Source organism: Trichosurus vulpecula, chromosome 1, assembly GCF_011100635.1.
Source record: "Trichosurus vulpecula isolate mTriVul1 chromosome 1, mTriVul1.pri, whole genome shotgun sequence".
Lineage (NCBI taxonomy): Eukaryota > Metazoa > Chordata > Mammalia > Diprotodontia > Phalangeridae > Trichosurus > Trichosurus vulpecula.
The window spans coordinates 358,567,720-358,591,750 of record NC_050573.1 but is presented as its reverse complement, the minus strand read 5'-3'; the positions used below and the strand labels follow the sequence as shown (position 1 = coordinate 358,591,750).

The following is a 24,031-nucleotide window of genomic DNA, read 5'->3' as shown; positions in this document are numbered from 1 at the left end:
GAAAATATCTCAATCTTCACTTCAGATCAATAATCTCTTTGCCAAAAGGTAGGAAGCACGCTTTATCATCAGTTTTCTGGAGACACGATTGATCCCTGCGTTGAAGATAGCTCTGAAGTCTTTCACAGCTTTTCCCCTTTATAATGTTGTAGTTATCTTATAGATTATTCTTTGTGTTCAGCTTACTTCACATTTATCAGTTCATACAAATTCTCCCAGACTTCCCTGAATCTGTCCCATTCACAATTTCTTATGGTACAATTACATTACATTCATATACTATAATTTCTTTAGTTCACTAACAGTTGATGGGCACTCACCTTATTTAAAGTTCTTTGCTACAACAAAAAAGTGTTGCTACAGACATATTTGTGTATGTTATTATTTCTCCTTTATGATAGTTTACTTTAAGCCTACTATGTCTAAATCAGCTCCAAAAGGGGAAAGGACAATGTTACACAAATCTATTCATGTCAGGACTATCAGTGTCCCTTTTTTCAGAAAGGCTTAGTGACCACTAAGCTGGTCAGGTGTTTAAAAGAGGCAAGTGGTAAAGCAGGCACCATGTGATCCATACCCTAAATGCCAGAGTCTATGGGTTTGCAGCATTGTTGCAACTGTGCAGATCCCAGGAGAAGTTGGTAGCCAGAACAACTGAGGCAATTATCCCATTGCGTTGTTTTCAAAATTGTTTTCAGTTTGGAGTGCTACTTGTTAGGAGGAACACAGACCAACAGGAACAAAGTCAGAAGAAGGCTGAGGACAGTCAAGACTATCATGTGAGTATGAAGGAACTGGGGATATTTAACCTAGAGAAAAGAAGAACTGGAGAGGACATAATAGATGCCTTCAAATATTTGTTTCATGGAAGGGAGATTGGGCTTCTTCTGCCTAACTTTGAGGACAGAATTAGGGCCAATGGATTGAAGTAGCAAATCAGGAGCTTTTAGTGCAATATAAAGAATTGTTTATTAGAACTCACCAGAAATAGAGTGGTCTGCTTTGTAAGGTAATGAACTCCACTTATCAGAGAAGATGTCAAAGGTGTTCGTATTTGGCTATGATTTGCACTGTGTTACAGTGAAGGTTTTTTACAACTTAATGATTCTATAATTCTATTTCAGGATCTGCATTGGTGTCAGGTCCTCATGACTCCTGTAAGTGTGGAGAAATTTTGGAGATGTTAGTGAGATGTTGTGATTTTACTGGGATTCTTCTAGAATAATATGGACTCTTCTAGAGTTTCCATAATGAACTCATTGTCTTGAAGAATCAGGCCTGGAGCAACACTGGTCTTCCCCAAAGTAGCTCCAATTTAGATCCCAAGGTTCCCTTGAGGTATCTTAGACATTCAATTATCTTAATGCACCTATGACCTTATCAATGTGAGTATTCCCTCCAAAAATGGCTATCATAACCCACTCATGCCTTCTTGTACTCCGAGACTTTCGTCCATAAGTCCATAAAATGGAGGTGCTATTCAGTATGATGGGGCTGCCTCAAGTTCATCTGACACCACAAAAAAAAATAGATGAAGTCTGTGGGCTGTCCGTCCATTGCTTGTCTCTTATGCTTTCCATTTACTTGGCTCATCTTTTTCAACTCTACATTTCTTTTTTTTTTTATTTTTAGTTTACAACACTCAGTTCTACATAATTTTGAGTTCCAGATTTTCTTCCCCCCGCCCCAAGACGGCATGGAATCCTATGTATCTTCTACGTATAACTTTACATTGAACTTATTTACACACTAGTCAAGTTGTGAAGAAGAATTATGACCAATGGAATGAATCATAAGAAAGAAGAAACAGAACCAAAAAAAACCCTAAAAACGAAAACAAAAGAGAGAAAAAAAGGGGAGAAAAGGGCGAGCATAAAGTGTGCCTCAATCTGCATTCATACTTCATAGTTCTTTCTCTGGATGTAGATAGCTCTCTCCATCACGAGTCCTTTGGAGTTGTCTTTGTACCTTGTGTTGCTGAGAAGAGCAAAGTCTGTCAGGTTAGTCGTCACAGAATCCATATATCTGTGGTTGTGTATAATGTTCTCCTGGTTCTGCTCAGCTCACTCAGCATTATATCATGTAGGTTTTTCCACGTTGTTATGAAGTCCGTATCATCCCCATTTCTTATAGCACAATAGTATTTCATTACCCTCATATACCACAACTTGTTCAGCCATTTCCCAATTGATGGGCATCCCCTTGATTTCCAATTCTCAGCTACTACAAAAAGAGCCACTATAAATATTTTTGTACATATGGGTCCTTTTCCCACTTGTGTGATCTCTTTGGGATACAACCCTAGAAGTGGTATTGCTGGGTCAAAGGGTATGCACATTTTTATAGCCTTTTGGGCATAGTTACAAATTGCTCTCCAGAATGGCTGGATCAGTTCACAACTCCACCAGCAATGTGCCAATGTTCCAATTTTCCCACATCCTCTCCAGCATTTATCATTTTCCTGTTTTGTCATTTTAGCCAATCTGACAGGAGAGATGTGGTACCTAAGAGTTGTTTTGATTTGCATTTCTCTAATCAGTAGTGATTTCGAGCATTTTTTCATATGTCTATAGATATCTTTAATTTCTTCCTCTGAAAACTGCCTGTTCATATCTTTTGACCATTTATCAATTGAGGAAACTCTACATTTCTTTAAAGAGATCCTTTATACCAGTTCCCCATCACAATTTATTGTTTCTGATGTGTTTCAGCCTCTACTCACATCTACCATGAGCTCTTTGGGTGATCCTCAACCTCACCTCTTTGGAAGCTATTCTAGTTTTCCATAATACTGAATATTGTGTTAAAATGATGGGTCTTTGTTGCAGGAAGAAACTTGGGGTCAGTAGAAGAATTTTGAAATCTCCCAAAGGCAATCTAACTCACTCTCTTTCTTGTGTTCAGTTATAAACCCAGCTCATTGTCCATTTGCAGTACGTGTGCTAGATGAATTCATCCTGATCAATGAGTTCTAAAATTGTTCTTCCAACTTCATATTGTAGTTTATATAATGAACCATCTTTACTCAAGTGTTGTTTTGTGTGTGTGTGTGTATATGTATGTGTGAAGAGTTGCACCAAAATCTTTGGATTGATTGTATATCTCTTTTAAAAGGCTTTTCAGGTTTCTGTGGTGTGACACAATCACTAAAACGTTATCTACAAAGCAGAATATGTGGTGGACCCATCCTTAATAGAAAACCACTTTTCAACCTGACTTTGCACTGAATCTTCTCCATGACAGTGGCAAAAAATTTGGTCAGCATACATTTACTTCTTTTATTCTTCACTTAATATTAATGGTCCTTTTCACCTGTGCCCTCAAGGCTACATGTGGCCCTCTAGGTCCTCAAGTGTTGCCCTTTGACTGAATCCAAACTTCACAGTTCAGTCAAAAGGCAGCACTTGAGGACCTAGAGGGCCACATGTGGCCTTGAGGCCACAGGTTCCTCAGCCCTAATCAGACACAATCATCTGTTTTATATCTTTCTGGGAACTTTTATATATTTGATATAATATCTCACCTTGCTGGAGAAGAAATTTAAGCTTGCTTTACCAAATTGTTTTCTGTAGTCAGCATACACTAAGAACCATGTGACATTCTATTTGCTATGTTTTTTAATCAGATGTAGTCTACTATGGAATTTTGCTTGGAAAAGCCTCCTCTTCCTTTCTAATACTTTTATCAAGAATACTCTGATTTGCAAAAAAATAATAATAAGAATACTCTGACTATACGTGTAGATTATTCTCATAAGAGTTTTACATGGATAGGGATAACAGGTCTATGGATCAGTAGTCATTCATATTTTCTTAATAACTTTTTTTAAAAAAAATACCAGGGCAGTTAGGTGGCACAGCCAGTAGAGCAGTGATACTGGAGTCAGGAGGATCTGAGTTCAAATTTGACCTCAGACACTTGACACACTTACTAGCTGTGTGACCTTGGGCAAGTCACTTAACCCCAATTGCCCTGCCTCCCCTCCTCCAAAAAAATTTAAAAATTGTACCAATAAGGTCCAAGAATTTTTCCACCCTCTTGGTGTCTTCTCTTGCTTCAGATAATTAAGACTTCATTCCTCAAGAGCCTCAAAATCATGCCATCTCCAGTATAGACCTTCCTTGTCTATATTTGGACTAGTCTAGCTGCTTTTTTCAATCTATTTCCTTTTCAATACCATTTCTACTACTTCTGTTAGTACATCTAGAACTGTGTTCTTAGACTCCAAATGCATTGGCTCCACTGCCCATGATGGGGAAAAGAGTTTGTTATAACAATTCATTCAGGTCTTTTCTATCTTTTATCTGTTAATTGTCCAATTTCCAATTTTCTTCTTTAATTATCCTTAGGATGACTTTGCTTAATTGAGTCTCTCACCAAGTTTTCTTCAAAATGGGTTTTCCTTCCACTCTTTCTCAGAAAAAAGAAACAATACTTCTCATGATCTTCTACTATCTTCCTCTTTAATATTTTACAAATAAGTCTGTATTTTAAACTGGTTTTTGCTGTGGCTACTATATCTTTCCTGTTGACAAGCAAGCCATATGTTTACTAAGGCAGTTTTAAAAATTGTTATAAAACTTATAAAGGTCAATACCCTTTTCTCCATGCATTTCTCATTTTTCAGCCTCAATAACTTGTGCAAATAGATCAAGCTGAAGTTGTTTTAATTGAAGACCATATCTTTTTCTCATTTGTAATTCTTTCTTCTAACTTTGCATTAATTTACTCTTTGCTCTAACAAATTATTGACCTAATTGCAGATAGCTTATTCATAAATTATTCTCATATCAGTAACTACATAGTTCTTGTATATTAAAGTATAACCAATTTCTTTCTGTTTTTTTTTCTAGTAATGTTATTGAGGTGCTCACCATGTCCACTGCTGACTCTTTTTTCTTTTTGAAATATGTGTTGTTTATTATTTTAAGAATACGAATCATTGACTTCATATTGTACTTTAAGATTTACAAAGTATTTTATATACATTTTCTTATGTGAACCCCACAGCAATTTCATAGGAAATGTAGACCAAATACTATTATTCCTGTTTTATAGATAAGGAAACTGAGGCTGAGATGAATCTCAGTAATGAGTTACCCAAGGTCACACAGGTGGTGCACATCAGAACTGGAATTAAACTCAGGTTTTCATATTTCATAAATTTCAAATTTCACAAATCTACATGCAACTTTTTCTACTATATCACAGCTGCTTGTTTTACTCAGAATGTAAAGTCATATTTTTTTTCTTTTATTAAGTCCCTCTCACTACCTCACCCCCACTATGCAAATTTTAAAAAAGAAAGAGAAGGCCTTTAATACATACAGATCTAGCAAAACAAATTCCCGCAGATGCTACAACTGAAAATGTTTGTCTCTTCCTTCATTTTAGGTTCATCCCATCTTAGTCAAGAGGCACATGGTATGTTTCAGCTTCATTCTTTTGGACTCACAGTTCATCACTGAATTGAGGCAACCCAATGGCACAATGGAAAGAACATGGAACTTGAGGTTTGGATGACTCGACCTTAAATCTAGCCTCAGATATTCACTAGCTGTGTGACCTGGGACAAATCACTTAATATCTGTCTGACTCAGTTTCTTCTATTATAAGATGGGGAAAACAGTAGCACTTATCTCTCAGGATTGTCATGGATCAAAAGAGATAACATGTATAGTGCTTGGCAAATCTTACAAATTTTGGTATAGAAAAGTAGTAAATAATTAATAGTAATAGTAAAAAAAAAATTTGTGTGCAATAAAAGTGTTCTATTATGATAATGACCAGAGCTCTAAAGTATTTCAAAGCTGCTTTTCTTTATAATGTGGTTACTGTGTAAATTGTCCTAGTGCTACTTACTTTGCTCTGTATCAGTTTATAGAGGTCTTCCAAGTTTTTTCTGAAACTAGCCATTTCAACATTTCTTATGTCATAACAATATTCCACTATATTTGTATACTAAAATGTGTTTAGTCATTCTCCAATAGGTAAATACCTTTTAGTTTTCAATTTTCAGTCTTCCTTCTTTCTTTGCTAGTCTGATGAGTATTAGTTAAGTGGAACCTCGAAATTGTTTTAATTTGCATTTTAGAGCATTTTTCACATGGTTGTTGATATGATTTTTCATATAATTGTTGAATCATCAAAATCAATCAATAGATACTTATTAAGCCACTACTATATTTCAGGAACATAGTAGATACTTAGTTGGTTTTGTTCCCTTGAAAACTGTCAGTTCATATCCTTTGACCTTTTATCTATTAGAGATAGGCTTTTAGTCTTGTAAATTTGAATCAGCTTCTTTTATATCTTAGATATGAGGCCTTTATCAGAGAGATTTGCTACAAAGTTTTTTCCCCAATTACCTATTTCCTTTATAATTTTAACTTCATTAGATTTATTTTTGCAAAAAAAAATTAATTTATAATCAAAATTGTCCATTTAATCTTGTGTAATCCTATCACTTGCCTAATCATGAACTTTTCCCCTATCCATAGACCTGAAAGAACACTTTTTCCTTGCCTCTCTAATTTGTTTATGATTTGACCTTTTATGTCTATGTTATGTATCCATTTGGAGTTTATTTTGGCATGTGATATAAGGTATTGACCTAAACCTAAATTCTGTAACATTGCTGTCCGTATTCTCAGCAGATCAAATAGTATTTCCCCCAGTAACTAGAATCTTTAGGTTTATTGAATATAATTGTTTGTTCACTTCTGTATGCTATGTACCTAAGGTCTTCCACTGATTAACCTCTTTTTTTAATGACTGCAAATCATTTTAATGATTATTGTCTTGTAATACAGCTTGAAAAACAGTATGATTCCTTTCTCAAAGAAAGTATTCATAATGTAAAGCATGAGTCTTCTGGGTCATCTATGTCTTTGCCTTCTCCCATTCTTCACTACTGAACCACATTTTTCATTGTCCTCACCTATTCCCAAGGTGACCAGATGACCAAATGCAATATGGCACCATGAAAGGAGTACTTGAATTTGGCATTGGAGGTCCTGAGTTCAAATCTCAGCTATCCTACTTATTGTGTGATTATGGTGAGTCATTTAATGTCTCTGGGCTTCAGTTTCCTCACCTGTAAAATAAGCAAATTGGACTCTAAAATCCCTCCCAGATCTAAATCCATGATGTTATAACCTATAGAAGGATGCCTTTGAGCACAACGGTAAGCCACTCTTCAAAGAATCATGCAATTTTCAAACTATTTATAAATATTAGCTTAAACATTGGTACTCTAAATGTGAAATACCTGTCCTATGACATTTTAAATATCCAATGGACATTTTAAAGAGAAACTAAAATATCAATGTTGACATTTTCATTATAAACTAAACCAGAAGACAGATAGTTCTCATTAAATGGAAAGATAGCTCATAGATTCTCCTTTGAAAAACAACAAAAGAGTTGTTTTTATCCTGTGCCTAAAGGAAGCAATAAACATATCCTGGGATAAAGGTTCAAATATTCTACCATTGTGTTGGGTGCTTGAGGTCCAGGGGGAAAGAGTCACTATAAATGGCTGAGGCCAACTTTGAAGCTCCAAACTCTTCCTAGACTTCCTTCTAGATTTGTTATCTCTTTGAGGTGAGCAGTGGATTCAACCACAACACGACTCAGTGGCTATTTTTTGTCATAGCCCATGAATACACACACTAACTTGCAGTTCAGTTCAGTTGTTTTTCTGTCATGTCTGACTCTCTGTGGGTTTTCTTGGCAAAGATACTGGAGTAGTTTGCCATTTCCTTCTCCAGCTCATTTTATAGATGAGGAACTGAGGCAAACAGGATTAAGTGACTTGCCTAGGGTCACAGAGCTAGTAAGTGTCTGAAGCTGGATTTTAGTTCATGAAGAGTCTTCCTGACTCCAGACCCAGCACTCTATCTAAGGCAGCCCAATAAATTAATACATTCATTGGTGGGAACTCCCTCCACCTAGGCAGCTTAAAACCCAACTCTATTAAAGTAGATAAATCTTAGACAGCTCTTTGAGTCCTAGAGGGTTTAAGTGGTTTCCCTCAGATAAAGAGAACGTGGCCCTTGCAGATTACAATCCTAACACTCTCCTTAGTACTTCAGGCTTCTCGTCTGCTGCTCTGTGTAAAGCAGCTGATTTCTCAGATTGAAATGGCTCAATTCCTGGTCAGTGCTTTTCCATCAAGAGTTCAATGAGCTCAGGCTGATTCATCCAGAGGTAATGATTCTGCACCCAGCCACAAGGGCTTAACATTGTTATCTAGTAACTTAATCCCAGAGACAATGGAACCTTTTGAGGGTGAGTTAGGGATTCAGTTCTTCCTCTGTCTTGGGTGTGGTGGCTTTCCTTGGAGGTGTGTGTTGGAAGGGTGCAGAGGAATAGGTAGTCCCAGGGAAAAACAGTTTGTTTTGCTGATGAAGGCAATCCAGCATTTAATTGGCCAGTGAGAAAGGTTGTAAGATATGCTCTATTTGCCTTGGGTTTCTCCTCCCCCTAGAGTACTAAATTTGCTATATACTACCTGAGATTTTTACTCTTTGTAACTAACTTTGTAACTAACAGTGCTAAATCTGTACTATGCCTGAGTTTGCACAATAGGATGGGGCTGGGCGTATTTCATAACTTCCTTGGAGAGCAATATTTTTCAAAGCAAATAGCCCCCTGAATTGGTCCATCTGGAATTGCTGAATGTGTGGTGTTCAGCAGGAGTCTCAGTAGATAAGGCATTAATAAGTGTCTGGGCAATTAGTTGACTTACTGAATCAAATGATTTGCTGACACTTCCCTTCTGCCTCAGGTGCTTGAGGTAGAGTGTCAAAGGTTCTCTATAAATAGCTGAAGCTAGCCCTTAGAGCTCCCACTCTCCTCAGACTGCCATATCTCACTGACTGCTTGGTAAAGACTTGCCTTGGGCTAGTGGAATCAGGTCCTAGGAAAATCACACCATGGTGAGGCTTGTGCTACCCAATCCAGGCTTGGAGAATAGGATAACGACACTTGAGGAGCTTGAGATCATTGAAAAAGAAGAGGCAGGTTCAAGACCCAAATGGGACAACAAGGCACAATACATGTTAACATGTGTTGGCTTTTGTGTGGGGTTAGGAAATGTGTGGCGATTCCCTTACCTCTGCCAGAGCCATGGAGGAGGTATGTAGTATCTGTTTATTCTATATGTCCTGTGTGGGGAGTGGGGCCAGTGGCAGCTGCTGAGTTAAACAGCAAAATGGGCAGATAGACTTTTTTTTGCAATACTCAAATGCACTTTCAGCACTGGGCTAAAAGCTCCATGAGGGCAGGAATCATTCTCATCTAAACTTTAAATCTCCACCAGCGCCTAGTACAATGTACTTTTGACCAAGTGGGTGTTTGATAAATGTTAGCTGAATTGAATTGAACGCAACACTATACCCAGGACTTAAGTATGTATATGTACAGGAAAGGCAAAAGTGGTGGAAAAGTGGTCTGCTGGCATCTTTGTAGCTCATTCGGCTGCCCCTGGGAATTGTACCATTAGGCTGGGGGAAGAGTAGATGTGGCAGAGCTCTACAGCCCCAATGCAGTAGGACAAACTTTTATTCTTCTGATTCTTTCTCACTCTCTCCTCCATTCATTTGCAGGGGACAGAACTAGAGAAGATAGGTGGGGAAAAAAGGCCTTGGACACCAACTTTTACTTTCTCATTTATATAATTTATTATCAAGTAAAGACTTTTATCTATAGTTCTCATGATTATTTTCCAAAAGTATTTTACCTTCAGAAGCAATGTGGCCATTGATAGAATCAATGGAGTCACAAAGACCTGGGTTCGAGTTTTTTCTCTGACACTAGTAGCTATGTGATGGGCAAGTGAGCTCCCCAGCCCACTCTTTAAGCTGCAAAGATAGAGATAAGTTGCCATTTTGTGTGTGTGGAAAAGTTCTATACCAGAAGTTCCCCTGCATGACTGAAATCATAGGTCTGAAGAGCAACAAAAAGATGTGTTTAAGGCTTTAAGGACATGCATTCTGAGCTTCCAGCACTGCTTGTAAAGTCTTTTTTTTTTTTCATAAAGTCATTATGCACCAAGAAACTCATTTACTGAATGAATCTCTTTGGCCTAAAAGAGTGATGGCAGCTCCCCAAAGTGCCAGGGTGATATTTCCTCAAGGGGACTCCTGATATTCTGGAAGAATTGACTCAATCTGTCTTATGGCCTTGGAAAGACACAAGCTGTAATACACTCTCTCAGGAAAAGGGCAAAGTAAATTCTCTTTCCACATCCCCCTCCCTTTTTTCCCTATAGACCTTCCTGCTTTTTTCACATGTGGTCAACAAACATTTACTAATCACCTATTTTGTGCTAAATTCTGGGGATATAGAGATATAAATGAACCAAAGTATGATGAAGGCTGAGGAGAGATCCAAAGTACTCCAGGAAAATGAAACCACTTTAAATGTCAATATGCTTATTCCACCTTTCGGATCTGGTAAGGTTACCGATGATGTGAGGATGTATACTTTCTCTAAAGAACACCAATAACATTCTACTTTAGTGAGGAAAATTTGCCTCTGGGGGAGGAAGCTGCAGCATATTGTACACAAGAAAAGTCTGGGGTTATAAAGCACTGCAGTTTGGGTTTTATGATAGAAATATCCTTTGCAGTTGCTGCTCTCATAATTTTGTACTGCCTTTTCCTCAGGCTACAGTTCTTGAAGTGTGGCCTGAGGACCTCTGGGGACCCCCAATTCTTTTTCAGGTAGTCCATGAGGACAGAATTATTGTCATGATAATACTGACATTTCACCAACTACATATCTGTGTGAGGCCAGATTTTCTTCATATGTTTCAGCCAAAACAACATATCACAACATATTGAATACAAAAGCAGATATGAGAACCCAGCTGTTTTCCATTAAGTCAGGCATTAGAGATTCGCTAAAATATGTAAAACAGTCCCATTTTTCTCACTAATTTTTTTGTTTTGAAAAAATATAATTATTTTTATAAAATATTTGATATTTATTTATGTTACTTATATTTATTATCATTTAAAATGGATTAATGTATACTTTAAAAATATATTAGTACTAATTTCTAATATGGTAAATATCAATAGCTTTAAACCATATGTTTTTTTTAAAAAGCTCTTTGAAGTCCTATGTAATTTTTAAGGGCCTAACAGGGTTCTGAGAACAAAATGTTTGAGAACCACTGTTCTAAGGAATCTAGAGGCTAACTTTACAAATGTATGCATTTTTCTTCCTCAAGCAGTATTCTTATCACATATGTGTGAGTCACCCTTTAAGAAAACCTGATAGATGAGAAACCAAACTGAGTAATGACAAATGAAATTTGGGGTAATCACTGTCTACAGAGGGATTCTTCCTTTTGCAAAAGGTCCATTAAAGACTCAACTAGCAACCTCGTTTGTCTGGTATTTTAGGTAGAATTTTATTCACAAAAGAACCCATTAACAGACACCTCAGGAACACCTTCTCATGCTACCTGTGTAGCAATGTACAAGGCACATCCCATCTCTAGGCCTCCATTCTCTCTTCTGTTAGAGGCAAAGACTGGAGAGATCATCTCTGAGGTCCCTCAAAGCTCTAAATCCATTGAATGAAAGTAGTAGAGTCATTTCTGTACATTACTAGCAGGCATACTGGCATTGTTGTGTTGTTTGGTACAAACAATAATTTTAAAGAATTTTCAGGTCAACTCTGACAATTTGAAAGCCTGGTAAAATCAGGTGTCTGGGTTTGTTTGTTTTTAAGAAATAGAAGGGGCTGAACCTAAAAGTGTTTTTGTTTTTTTTTTGGAGGGGGGAAGGCAGGGCAATTGGGGTTAAGTGACTTGTCCAAGGTCACACAGCTAGTAAGTGTGTCAAGTATCTGAGGCTGGATTTGAACTCAGGCCCTCCTGACTCCAGGGCCAGTGCTCTACTCACTGCGAAAGTGTTTTTTTTTAAATTTTGTAAATTGTTTTTATTTTAAACGGAAATACAAAATGAGAAAAGAAAAAAAAAATTTCATGTACACAGCCGACCATGAGGGAGGATTTGGTATAAAACAATACATTTCCATTTCAAGAAAGCCTATATAATAAATACTACACATTGTTTTCAGGGCTGCCCAGCTTTTCTTTGCTTCCTTGTTGGTTTTATTTTGTTCTCTGCTGTGTACTTTTTACTTTATTCCACCGTCACACACACACACCCCCGCCCCGCCCCCCCCCAAGGTTACAATTAAGTGTCGATATATATAGATATCTATAAACATACACATGTACACTCACACACATATATAAGATCGTAGTATGCTTGTTTCCTCCTATCATCTGTTTCTCTGAAGGTGCAAAGCATCTTCCTTCCTTCATGAGTCCAGGTCTCTCCATGTTTTTCCAAATCAACCAACTCTTCATTTCCTACACCACAGCAATATTCTAACCCAATCACATCCTTTCTGAGAGATTGTCTATGAAGGCTTTCCCCCAATTTTCTGCATTTCTTCTGCTCTTGGCTACATAGCTTTTATTTATACAAGAATATTTTAATTTAAAATAATTGAAATTATCCTTTTTATATGTCAACAATGCTCTCATCTTATAATATAGCTTTAAGGTCTGATACTGCTGACTCTACTTCCTTTACTTCCTTTTCCCCTCGTTTCTTTGAAGTTCCTGACCTGTTCTTCCAAATGAACTTTGTTATTATTTTTTCCAACTCAGTCAAATAATTTTTTAGTAATTTAATTGGGATGACATTGAATAAATAGATTAGTTGGGTAAAATTGTCATTTTAAAAATTATATTGGCTTTACCTACTCATGAACAATAAATATTACTTCAGTTATTTGGATCTGAGTTTATCTGTATTAAAAATGTTTTATGTTTAGTTCATATAGTTCCTGTGTCTGTTTTAGCAGACATATGCTCAGGTATTTTATACTGTCAAGGTATTTTAAATGGTCTAAAACAATATCAATAATATTGCTGACATACAGTGTAGTTTCTCTATTTCTCACTTTGGATTAAATCTATTTTAACTTTGTCTGAGATCATGATTACTACCCCTCCTATTTTTTACCTACTAAATTCTACTCCTGCCCTTTATTTTATCTCTGTGTATATCTCTCAATTTTATAATGTGTCCTGAAAGCAACATATTGTTGAATTCAGAATTTTAATCTGCTATTCATTTCTATTTTCTGGGCAAATTCATTCCATTCACATTCTAAATTGTAATTATTTGTTCTGTATTTTCCTCCTTCCTATTTTTCCTCACCGTCCTTTTTACCCTATTTAGCCTATCCTCTTCACTCCTCTACTTTACTTCTACCTACTACCTTGCCCTCCTATTCCTTAACCTATCCACCCCTCTAAGAGTCCCTCCCTTATCCTCTCCTCCCACCCTATCTCCTTGCCCTATTATTTCTTTCTGAATTTAGAAGACTTTTATCCCTTTCTGGATATATATGTTATTCCCTCTTTAACCCATTCCCAAAGAGAGCAGGTTCCTGCACTACCTGCCCTCCACCCTACTAGCTTCTTCTGTATCAGTTTTTTCTTTTATGTCTCATTTGTATGAGATAATTACTCCTTTTTTTCTCTCTCTATACAGTTTTTTTTAGAATCATCCCATCATACTCAGCTTAGCCTACGCCTTTCTTTCAAACTATCCATATAATGATGACAGTCATAAAAAGTATTACCAATACTTTCACATACACGAAGTGAACAATTTAACCTTATTGAGTCCCTTATAATTGGTCTTTAATGTTTACTTTATATTTCTCCTGGATGTTATATGTCAAATTTTCCCTCAAGTTCTGGGGGGTTTGTCACAAAAATCTGAAAGTCTTTGAATTCATTAAAGATCCATTTTTTTTCATTCAGAATTTTTCTTAACTTTGCTGGGTAAGTTACCCTTGGTGATAACCCAGCTCTTTTGCTCTATGGTCCTTCAATGTGCCTCGCCCAAGGTCAAATAGATAGTGTCAAAAGCAGAATCTGAACCCAGTTTCCCCAACCTAAAGCCAGTGTTCTTTCCATTGTGTCACAATGCCTTTCCCATGCTAATGAATAACAATGAATGGTTATGATCTGAAGACATAACTCAGTAGTCTTATGAAAACATTTGGAACTGAGTGTGGTTTACTATAACAAGAACACTCAATCTAGAGTTAAGAGATCTGAATTCAAATCCCAGCTCAGCTGTGTAACCTTAGACAAGACACTTAACTGGAAACTCTGAGATCCGGAAGGAAATGTTTGGGGTGGGGGGAATGGGGAGAGGAGGGCAAACCGTCTCCTGTGCATGGTTGAGGCAGCTAGGTGGTACAGTGGATAGAGTGCTAGGCCTAGACAGAGATTAGGAGATTTGGGGAAGTTAAGAAACTAGAAATTTAGGGTGTTTTTAGTGGGGGAAGAAGGTAGGGTGGAGTAGAAGACAATGAACTAGATTGTGTGGTTGTGGTTGTGTATGGTTTGTCCTTCACTCTTGTAGAGGACTGTGACATCAGGAAGATGATGACTTTGATTGGAGTGAGGGAGGGCTGTGCAGTCACCAGCCTCGCTTTCCCCTCCAGAGCCATCTGGGTCCAGTGGCCAGATATTGATCAGGATGACTAGAGATGTCCCAGGATGCAGTGGGAGACCTTGGCCCTTTTAAGCTAAGGTCTTTTCAGGTTCTCATACTAGGTATTGAACCTATTGGGGATGAGGAAGAATGACACAGAGGTTCATAGATGGCAGCAGCAAGATCTACATAGAATGAAGAGAACTTTAGGGGTGGTTGTAGCTGATGTTGAAGTAGGAGGGGCTCTGAAAGTAACACTGGGGAGCAAAGAAGAAGCCAGCTCCCAGCCTTGTGTGTCAAGGGGTATGAGAGATACAGCCATCCTTAGAAAGGATGCCAGTAGATGTGGTATCTTCCTTTGGGAGAAGCCAGATTTCAGGGAATAAAAGGAAAAGAATGTGAGAAGAAGAGATTTAGGATCATAGAAAAATAGAATTAGAGTTGGAATTGATCTTAGCGGTCATCTAGCCTAATCCCCTCATTTTACAGATAAAGAAACTGATGCTCCAAAAGGCAAAGTGGATGCCTAAGGACATATGTCTACTGACAGTTAAGATTCAGACTTGGATCCTCTACCTCTCTACCCATTTTCCATACTTCAAAAGCAGTGTAGGGGTTCAGAGTGCATAGAAGGAAAAAGGCAGGAGAGAATAAGGTTTAGGGAGAGTTAATGCTGAGTTTAACATGGAAGCTAGGGTTGGGGAGAAGAGCAGCAGCAATCCCCAAATAATTCTTTACCCATTTGTGGATCCCTCCCAATTTGAGAGCCTGGATCCTCAGGCAAGGTGGCAGAGAGAGTAATAGTCCATCTTATTCCACTGTGCTAGGAAGGTCACCAAGGAGAGGAGTTAATGACTACAGGGTGCTGGAGGTGGGTGGAGGGGGAAAGGGAGAATGGCTATTAAGGGTCCAGAAAAGGGAAGAGGGGAAGGTCCATATCAGGACTATGGCTAAAAAGATGTCCTCTAAAAGAAGGACTTGAGTCCTTGAGGACCTTCACATCTGGCAGAAAGTTTTGCTTACTCTGGGTTTCCTCATCTGTAAAATGAACTTGTTGGTCTCCAAGGTTCCTTTCAGCACTAAATCCCTTTTTCAGCACTACCCCCTTTTTCCGGGATAAAATGATAAAGTAATCTTATTTGTTAGGTATTTAAATGGAAGAGCTTCCCTCAACCTCTAAAAACCTCAGTCAGAGTAACTGGGAAATCTTCAAGATGCATGCAAGCAAAGACAATACATTATATACCTAACTGAGTTGCAGTTTATCTCATGGGATTCTGAATCTACAAATATGTGTTCTCTAGGATTTAGTGCGTCTCCCGAGCCATTGATCTATCTCTGCAACAGAGATCCATTTGTACTTTAATAATGATTACTATTGTTTTTTCTTGAAAACAGGAGGAAAAAACACCTTCATCACCTTCCCTTACTTCCAAAATGATAATTAGAACTTAGCCAGAAGTGAAGGAAAATTCACATTCCCCCCGAAAGTGTGGATGTTCAAATCTCAAAGATATGCAATCTGGGTATCATGCCTCATGCTTCCTCTTTTGTACAAAAGGCCAGATAAGAAACCAATCAGAGTTTCCTCTGTTAATGCCTATAACCTGGGACTAAGACACTGTTAGATTCCTTTGGAAAGTCTCTAAAGGTTAATTCATAGTATTGTAAGCTCTGTGCAAAGTGTCGCATATAGAGATTAAAAAAAAGTCAACATTCTCAGCCCTCAGTTGCTTATATTATCATGAGAGACACAAAACATAGTGAAGCATTGGCTAAGAAGGGGCACTTTGATCAGGAAAGTTTCAGGGATGGTGAGTGGGTCCATGAAAGCATAAAGTGAAATAGCCCATCCAGGAACCATGGAGTATGGTTGCTGGATCCAAAACTGGAGGGGTAGGGAGAGAAAAGGTGTTTGGTTGAGGCTGCAAAGGAGATGGCCAGAGAGCAGGAAGAGAAAAGCATCTATTCCATACTCTTCATTTTCCAGATGTGGATCATAGGGTCATAGATTTAGAGCTGGAAGGAGACTTTGAGATCACTGAGCCCAACCCTCTTGTTTTACAAATGAGGAAACTTTGTCTCATGTGAAGTGACTTGCCCAAGGTCATAGTCTGAGGCAGGATTTGAACCCTGGTCTTCCTGATTCCAAGTCCAGCGCTCTGTTCACAATACCCCACAAGGATGTGCTAAACATCACACCAGTAATAAACAGCAAGGAAAGTACTGAGGCCTAGATCTTCTTTACCTTACCCCATTTGGTCAATGACTGTATTTCTCCATATACTTCATAAAGTTAATATAGTTTTTAAAGGTATCAAATCTCCCACAGGGAATGGGCAAAGCCTGGTCAAAGCCTTGATCTGATTTATTCTTTGAGAAACCACCAAAAACATGGGCTAGAGAAATCTAGAGGCAGCTAGGTGGTGCAGTGTATAGAGGCTCCAGGCCGGGAATAAGGAAGACCTGAATCCCAATTTGGCTTCAGATACTTATTAGCTGTGTGATCCTGGGCAAGTCACTTAACCCTGCTTGCCTCAGTTTCCTCATCTGGAAAATGACCTGGAGAAGGAAATAGCAAACTACTCCAGTATCTCTGCCAAGAAGACCCCAAATGGGGTCACAAAGGGTAGGACGAGACTGAAAAGCAACTGAACAGCAGAGAAATCAATGGAGTTATAGAACTGAAGGAACTGGTGAGGTTCTCTAACCAAGTCCCTAAAGATATTGGAGTTATGGAATGATAGATTAGCATTCTATTATATTGATAGGTATTGGTCTATGTAAATAGGAAAAAGGAGGCCCCTCTCCAAGCAGTCAGATTCCCCAGGCTATTACCTGAGGTAGATGTCACCTCTAGCATCCTGCTGTTCATTAGCTTGGCATGGCATACATTTAAAACATTAAGCAGTGCTCTTCCAGGAACTTCTATGCTTTTACTCCTTTCCAGTTTTCTGGCCCTTCCTCTTTGTCCCAGCTCTTCCAGGTTGATCTTCAAAATTCTCTCAATGCCTACCCTCTACTCCTATCTAGGCTGAGCTCTAGGTCTCCATGAATTGGAGAATTGGAATCTCTTTTTCCTCTGTTCCAGGTGCATTCCATTCAGCTTCAGGCCAGAATTTTCTTTCTTTCCCTTCCCTTCCCTTCCCTCTGGCCACATAGGGTATCATATCCTTACCTGCTCTGCCCAAAGAAATGTACATTTTGATCACCGAAACCTTCCAAAAATATCTTGGGGTTTTAAGGCCTAGATTTTTTTGTCTTAAGGACCGTGCCTTAAACCTAAATCACTCTGGCTCTTATTGATTGGCCAACAATAAGTCTCCGGCCAACCCCAACTTGGTCATTGTTTGGGTCCTGATTGGTTTAGAATGAATGTAAATAGGGATTTGTTTGTTTTGACCAGAAACCCTGAGGGTCTTCCTCTTCCAGATTGAATTTTCTTTTTGACTAGGTGAAAGAGGCCATTCTCTGCCTCATTTCTCAACCAGCCTTAATCACTGAATGGGCATTGCTTCGTAGAAACTGAGATCTGTTAAAGACCTTAGCTTAAAAAGGCCAAGGTCTCCCACTGTATCCTGGGCCATCTCCAGTCCTCCAGATCTATATCTGGCCACTGGGCCGAGAGGGCTCTGGAGGAGAAAGTGAGGCTGGTGGCTTTGACAACCCTCCTTCACTTAAAACCAATTCACTTGCATGTCAGGTCATCACCTCCCTGATGTCACAGTCCTCTTTGAGAACAAAGGACAAACAATGATAGTGTAGTCAGCATCTGACCTGAGAACTGAGCCAGCTTCCCTGGGCTCCATCCTTAGGAAATCTCTGACAAACTTTTACTGATTCTCTTCGGTAAACTTCAATATCTAGTAACACATCCTGGCTTTCCTTCATTCCTCGTACTTTCGGACTAAACTTTCCCTCTCTTCTTTTCACCTCTTTTCTCTAGTTCTTGCTCTTAAAGCTGTTCTGCTACACTAATTCCATAACTTCACCCCTCTGAATCAGCTTCATTTTCCTTGTCTACTCTCTCTAAAGTCACCATTTCTATAAAAAAAAATCCATCTTAGCTCTCTCTGACTCCTTGGTGCTCCCAAGGTATCATCCATCAGTCCACCTGGCCCAGAGCAGAGGTTCCTTTCCCTCAGGGAACTCCTCTTCCCCTTCTTTCCTCATTCTTTCCCTCTTTCCCTCTCTTCTTTCCTTCTTTACTTCCTCCCATGATTTTACTGATACGAGAAACTCCTCACCCATTAAAACTCACTTTTTACCCATTTGTATCACCCACTTGGGCAGCTGGGTGGTACAGTGGACAGAATGCTAGGTCTGGAGTCAGGAAGACTACTCTTTCTAAATTCAAATCTGGCCTCAGACACATGTTAGCTGTGTAGCCCTGGGCAGGTCACTTAACCCTGTTTGCCTCAGTGTCTTCCTCTGTAAAACGAAAACGGCAAACCACTCCAGTGTCTTTAAAAACCCCAAATGGGGTCAGGAAGAGGAGGACACAACTGAAAAATGACTTAACTGAGTAACTAACTCATCAGTAACTCATAGTTTAGGGATTGCCTAAAGTGGCAGGAGGGCTTATTTATTAATACAAGCAGTATGCGTCAGAGACAGGATCTTATTATGGAAAAGCAAGTATTTGAACTTAAGGTCCTGTGACTCCAGGTCCAGTTATTTTTTCCCCACTGTACCACACTGCCTACCTTACCACAGTACAAGTCTCTCAGCAAACTCTTTGATTCTGGGGAGAACATACATTGACAAGTGATATTCTTTCTTGGATGAAACCACTTAAAATGATCTCTCTCTAAGGCACATGTCTTATTTTGAATTTATTATTTTATGACAGCTTCCTTGGTTATCGGGTTTTTTTCTTCCCATTTTAGAGAGACTAGAATGGTATGGGAGGCAGAGAGGAGAGGGGACCTTGAGCTAACTGTGCCATACTTACTTTGTACAATTAATTCAATTCAATTAGATCTGACAAATATTTGTTGTTGCTATAGTAGTTGTTCAGTTGTGTCTGACCCCATGACCCCATTTGGGGTCCCCATTTGGCAAAGATGTTGGAGCGGTTTGCCATTTCCTTCTCCAGCTCATTTTACAGATAAGGAAACTGAGGCAAACAGGGTGAAGTGACTTGCCCAGGGTCACACAGCTAGTGTCTGAGAACAGATTTGAACTCAGGAAGCTGAGTCTTCCTGATTCCAGCTCTAGCACTCTATTCGCTACCTGCATCCCAGTCATCAGTACAGGTACTGGCAACCAGGAACATGGTTAGTTGTAGATTTACAATGACTATTGACTCAAGACATTTTAGCTTCTAGGGAGGCTGCCAACCTTAAATAATACATCCTGTTTTTCAAGGTTCCTGTTCTGAATGGCACAAAGTGACATCAATCATATGACTTAGTTAGAAGATGACAAAGACTCCAAAACAACGAGCAAGATGTGGAAGGAAATTGGTAATGATGGTAGTAAAGAGAGCTACAAACCTATTATCTTTAAAAATACTTAAAATCTTGTAGCTTGGGAAACCCCGGAGCCCAGACCTACAATGAAACTGGTGGTTTACTGACAACAGGCATCTTCCAGGTCAGGCTGTCACCAGTGTTCTCTTAGAGTTAATGCAGAATCCTAAGATACCCGTAAGAAGCAGTGCAGCTGAGAAGATGGAGGTCTGACTTGAATGGGTTACTTATAACTCATTTGAGACATGTCTAAGGAGGGATTCAAAACCATCCTCATTCACTGACCTATTTATCCTTATTTTATAAGTAGAATGTAAGCTCCTTAAGAGTATGGACTGGGTTTTATTTTTTTTTCATCTTTATATTCCTAGCACAGAGCACATTGCCTTACACATAATAAGTACTTAATAACTATTTGTTAGCTAGGTAGTGAAGTGAATAGAGTGCTAGACCTGGAATCAGGAAGACTCAGCTTCCTGAGTTCAAATCTGTTCTCAGACACTAGCTGTGTGCCCTTGGGCAAGTCACTTCACCCTGTTTGCCTCAGTTTCCTTATCTGTAAAATGAGCTGGAGAAAGAAATGGCAAACCGCTCCAACATCTTTGCCAAATGGGGACCCCAAATGGGGTCATGGGGTCAGACACGACTGAACAACTACTATAGCAACAACAAATATTTGTCAGATCTAGTTGAATTGAATTAAGAAACTAGAATACCCTTGCCTCACACTGACTTGAATGAACATCCAACTGATTAAGAGAGAGCGGCCAGTTTCTGATGAGTTATGACTGAAGCTAATGAGAATCCTGAGATAATTGGCCTGAAGGAATAAGCTATGGATAGCCATTTATTATAAGCCCTAGACAAAATCAACAGATGTCTAGATTCATGATCATTTTCAGCTCGGTGTTTTGTTTTGTTTTTGATCACAGTAACAATCCATCATTAAACAATGAATGGGCAAGAAGGAGTTCTTAATGAGTGAACTGAACCAGCTCTTTGCAATCTGGTCCATTGCATGGTGACCAATCAGCAAAGTGTACATTCAAGCATTCACACAGATATAGCTAAAGAGATCCCTTCTTAAATGAGGAGAATGTTAAACATATTTATCCTGGCACAGGGATTCTTAAATTTACTATTTTCTAAGAACTCCCATGACATCCTTCCTGTTTTCTGCATCTGTGTAATAAGGAAAAAAAGAAAAGTAGGACTAAGAAAAAAGCCTATCGCTTACCTTATAAAAGGGACAGCTAGGTGACACAGTTGATAGAGTACTGAGGCTGGAATCAGATTCATCTTTCTGAGTTCAAATCTGGTCTGTGACACTTACTAGCTATGTGACCCTGGGCAAGTTACTTATCCCTGTTTGCCTCAGTTTCCTTGTCTGTAAAATGAGCTGGAGAAAGACATGGGAAACTCTGGTATATTTGCAAGAAAACCCAAAATGGGGTCAGGAAGAGTTAGACATAATTGAAAAATGACTAAATGACTACTGTATAAAAGGTTACCATGAAACAACAACCTAGAACTCTACAATGCCTATTTTAATCACTTTTCCAGTATGGAAGCCAAGAAAGGAAGGAAACAAGCATTTATCAAGTGCCTACCATGCGCCAGCTGCTTTGTATCTGTTACCTTACTTGATGCTCACAACAACCCTGGGAGAGAGATGCTATTATTTTTCCCATTTTGCAGTTAAGAAAACTAAGGCAGAGAATAAGTGCCTTACCCAGAGTCACATAGCTAGTGCCTGAGGTCACATTTGAACACAGGTTTTCCTGACTCACCATTGGATGGTGACCAATCAGCAAAGTGTATATTCGAGCATTCACACAGATGTAGCTAAAGAGATCCATTCTTAAATGATGAGAACGTTAAACATATTTATCCTGGCACAGGGATTCTAGACAGCTAGGTCCCTCCCATTTCCTACAGCACCTGCAGCTCATTAATATCATCAAGCACCTGTTAGGAACTTTGCAGCATTAGTCTTCAGGTGCTCAGAACTTTGCCACATATCTGAGGCTACAAAATCCTGGACCACAATGGCAAAGTGGTGTCTATTTGCTGCATGAAGAAAAGGTTAATTATATCTTAATTTCTTGTATAGGAACACATTTTCTAAGTTTTTATCCAAATCTTGCTATTTTTCTCACTGCTTATTTCTGGTCTCATGAAATCCCTGGCTTATTGTGTTGTTCTGTCACTTTGATTTGTATGTCTGTGGTACATGTGCATTAACTGAATTCTTCAGTATCTCAATGGATCTGGGATCTCATTGCCATGGCCATTCCCTCCACTGGTGCAGGACAGGTTATAGCTTATCCTCTTTCCTTTGTTCTTTTGTATGTAACGTACATGTAAAGTAGATTGGCTCATGTAGCAGTTTGAGCTCCAGCCAACGGAGACCCAGCACAGCCTGTGTTACAGGGATAAATTTAGACATCTGACCTGGGATCTGACCCTCTCAGTCTCCAACGGCTACTGTGATTTCTGCCTTTGTGGGGAGCAGAAGAAGGACTACAGTTGGGTGTTCGATCCTTTATTGTCCTCTCTCTGGGAGGTTTACTGGGCTAGAATTACATTAGTTTGCTGCACTTCAAATACTTGAAGTCTAGTGATATGATGCTCTCTTTTAGGCTTTAAGAATAAAAGCCCCTTTCCCTAGCCATTTAAAAAGGAGGATAATGGTAACTCTTAGACAGCTATCTCTCTTCCACAAAAAACTGGTTACCCAAAAGACAATTGTGAATATTGAGCAACGTGTTTATAAAGGTGATGGTAAAATAGAAAATGGGGAAGTTATATAGCTTAAGATACACAAGAGTAAATGAACTCTTCACTTTAGGGGTAAGGCATAACTTCAGATCAACCAAAAAGAAAGACATCTAACTACGGAAGAATGCTTTCAGCAGAGATTCTACTCCCTTTGCCAGAGAATGGAGAACAATAAATGTAGAGGAGTGAGACATTTCCTGGGCTTGCATGTCCTCAGAGGGAAGAAGGCCTCAGGGCTTCTTCCACTGTAGTCTCTCACTGGATAAATGGTGGTAGACAGCTAAAGTCTTTTGACTGTCTTAATAGTCAATCAACGAGCCTTCTATAAACAGACCAGGACCAGTTCTATAGGATGCCTATATATTCTCCACAGTTTCTCTAAAGCACTCTCCTTACCTGTCATTGTCATGACTCTCCTAGAAGCAAGCTTCTCAACTTCTCCATGTAGAGAGACATTGTCCCAGGCACCCTGTATATGTGCCAGACCTCCCCCCACCCTCACCCCCCGCCAGTGCAACCTCTTTGAAAGATTTACAAAAGTAAGAAAAAAGGTGTAGCCATCATTTGCCACCTTTGTGCTTCAACTCAAACCTTTCAATCAAATATGGTGATACGAAGAAAAATCACCCAGCCAAACAGTTATCTAAAGTTATCGGTGTGTGAATAAACAAGCAAAGCACAGCCTCCCAGTTTCCTCATCAAAGATTAGGACCAGTCCTAATGCTTGAGTCCACAGAAAACCATTTAAGTTATGTATTGGAAATGTTTATAACTCTGTTGCTCCAGGGAATGGCTGAACTTTAATCCTGATATGATCCTCATGATGCTCATACAGAGCTGACAAGGTTTTAGAAGCTTTTGCTAAATATTAACATTCTAACCTTTGCCAGATCGTAATTGAGGCATAATTTCCCTCTGACATAGATAATGGAGGCATATTCATTTCAAATTTTAAAAGTTCAGTTGAATTAATAAATGTTCACTAAATGAACTAGTAAACATATATTCTTGATTTTTTTAACTTGTTTGTTGAAATTGGCTTCAAAGCCAACGTAGAGAAGCCATGATAGTGATATAAATATGAGTATAAAAGCATACCGTTTGTTTCTGCTTGGGATTAAAAAAAACCCAAAAGACTATTACATAGCACAATTAATTAGTTTAGTGGATCATGGTGGTTCTTACCAATATAGATGCTAACAAGCATCCATATGTCATGGATAGAAT

General features: G+C 38.8%; 1 protein-coding gene across 1 annotated transcript in view; it reads left to right on the top strand.

The window, feature by feature from the left end:
- The first annotated feature begins 8,939 nt into the window (after positions 1 to 8,939).
- Positions 8,940 to 24,031, top strand: part of SLC6A19 (solute carrier family 6 member 19) — a 47,210-nt gene continuing 32,118 nt past the window's right edge. The window contains exon 1 of the mRNA XM_036750458.1: positions 8,940 to 9,141. Within this exon, the coding sequence (XP_036606353.1) occupies positions 8,940 to 9,141 (202 nt within the window). The remainder of the gene's footprint in view (positions 9,142 to 24,031) is intronic.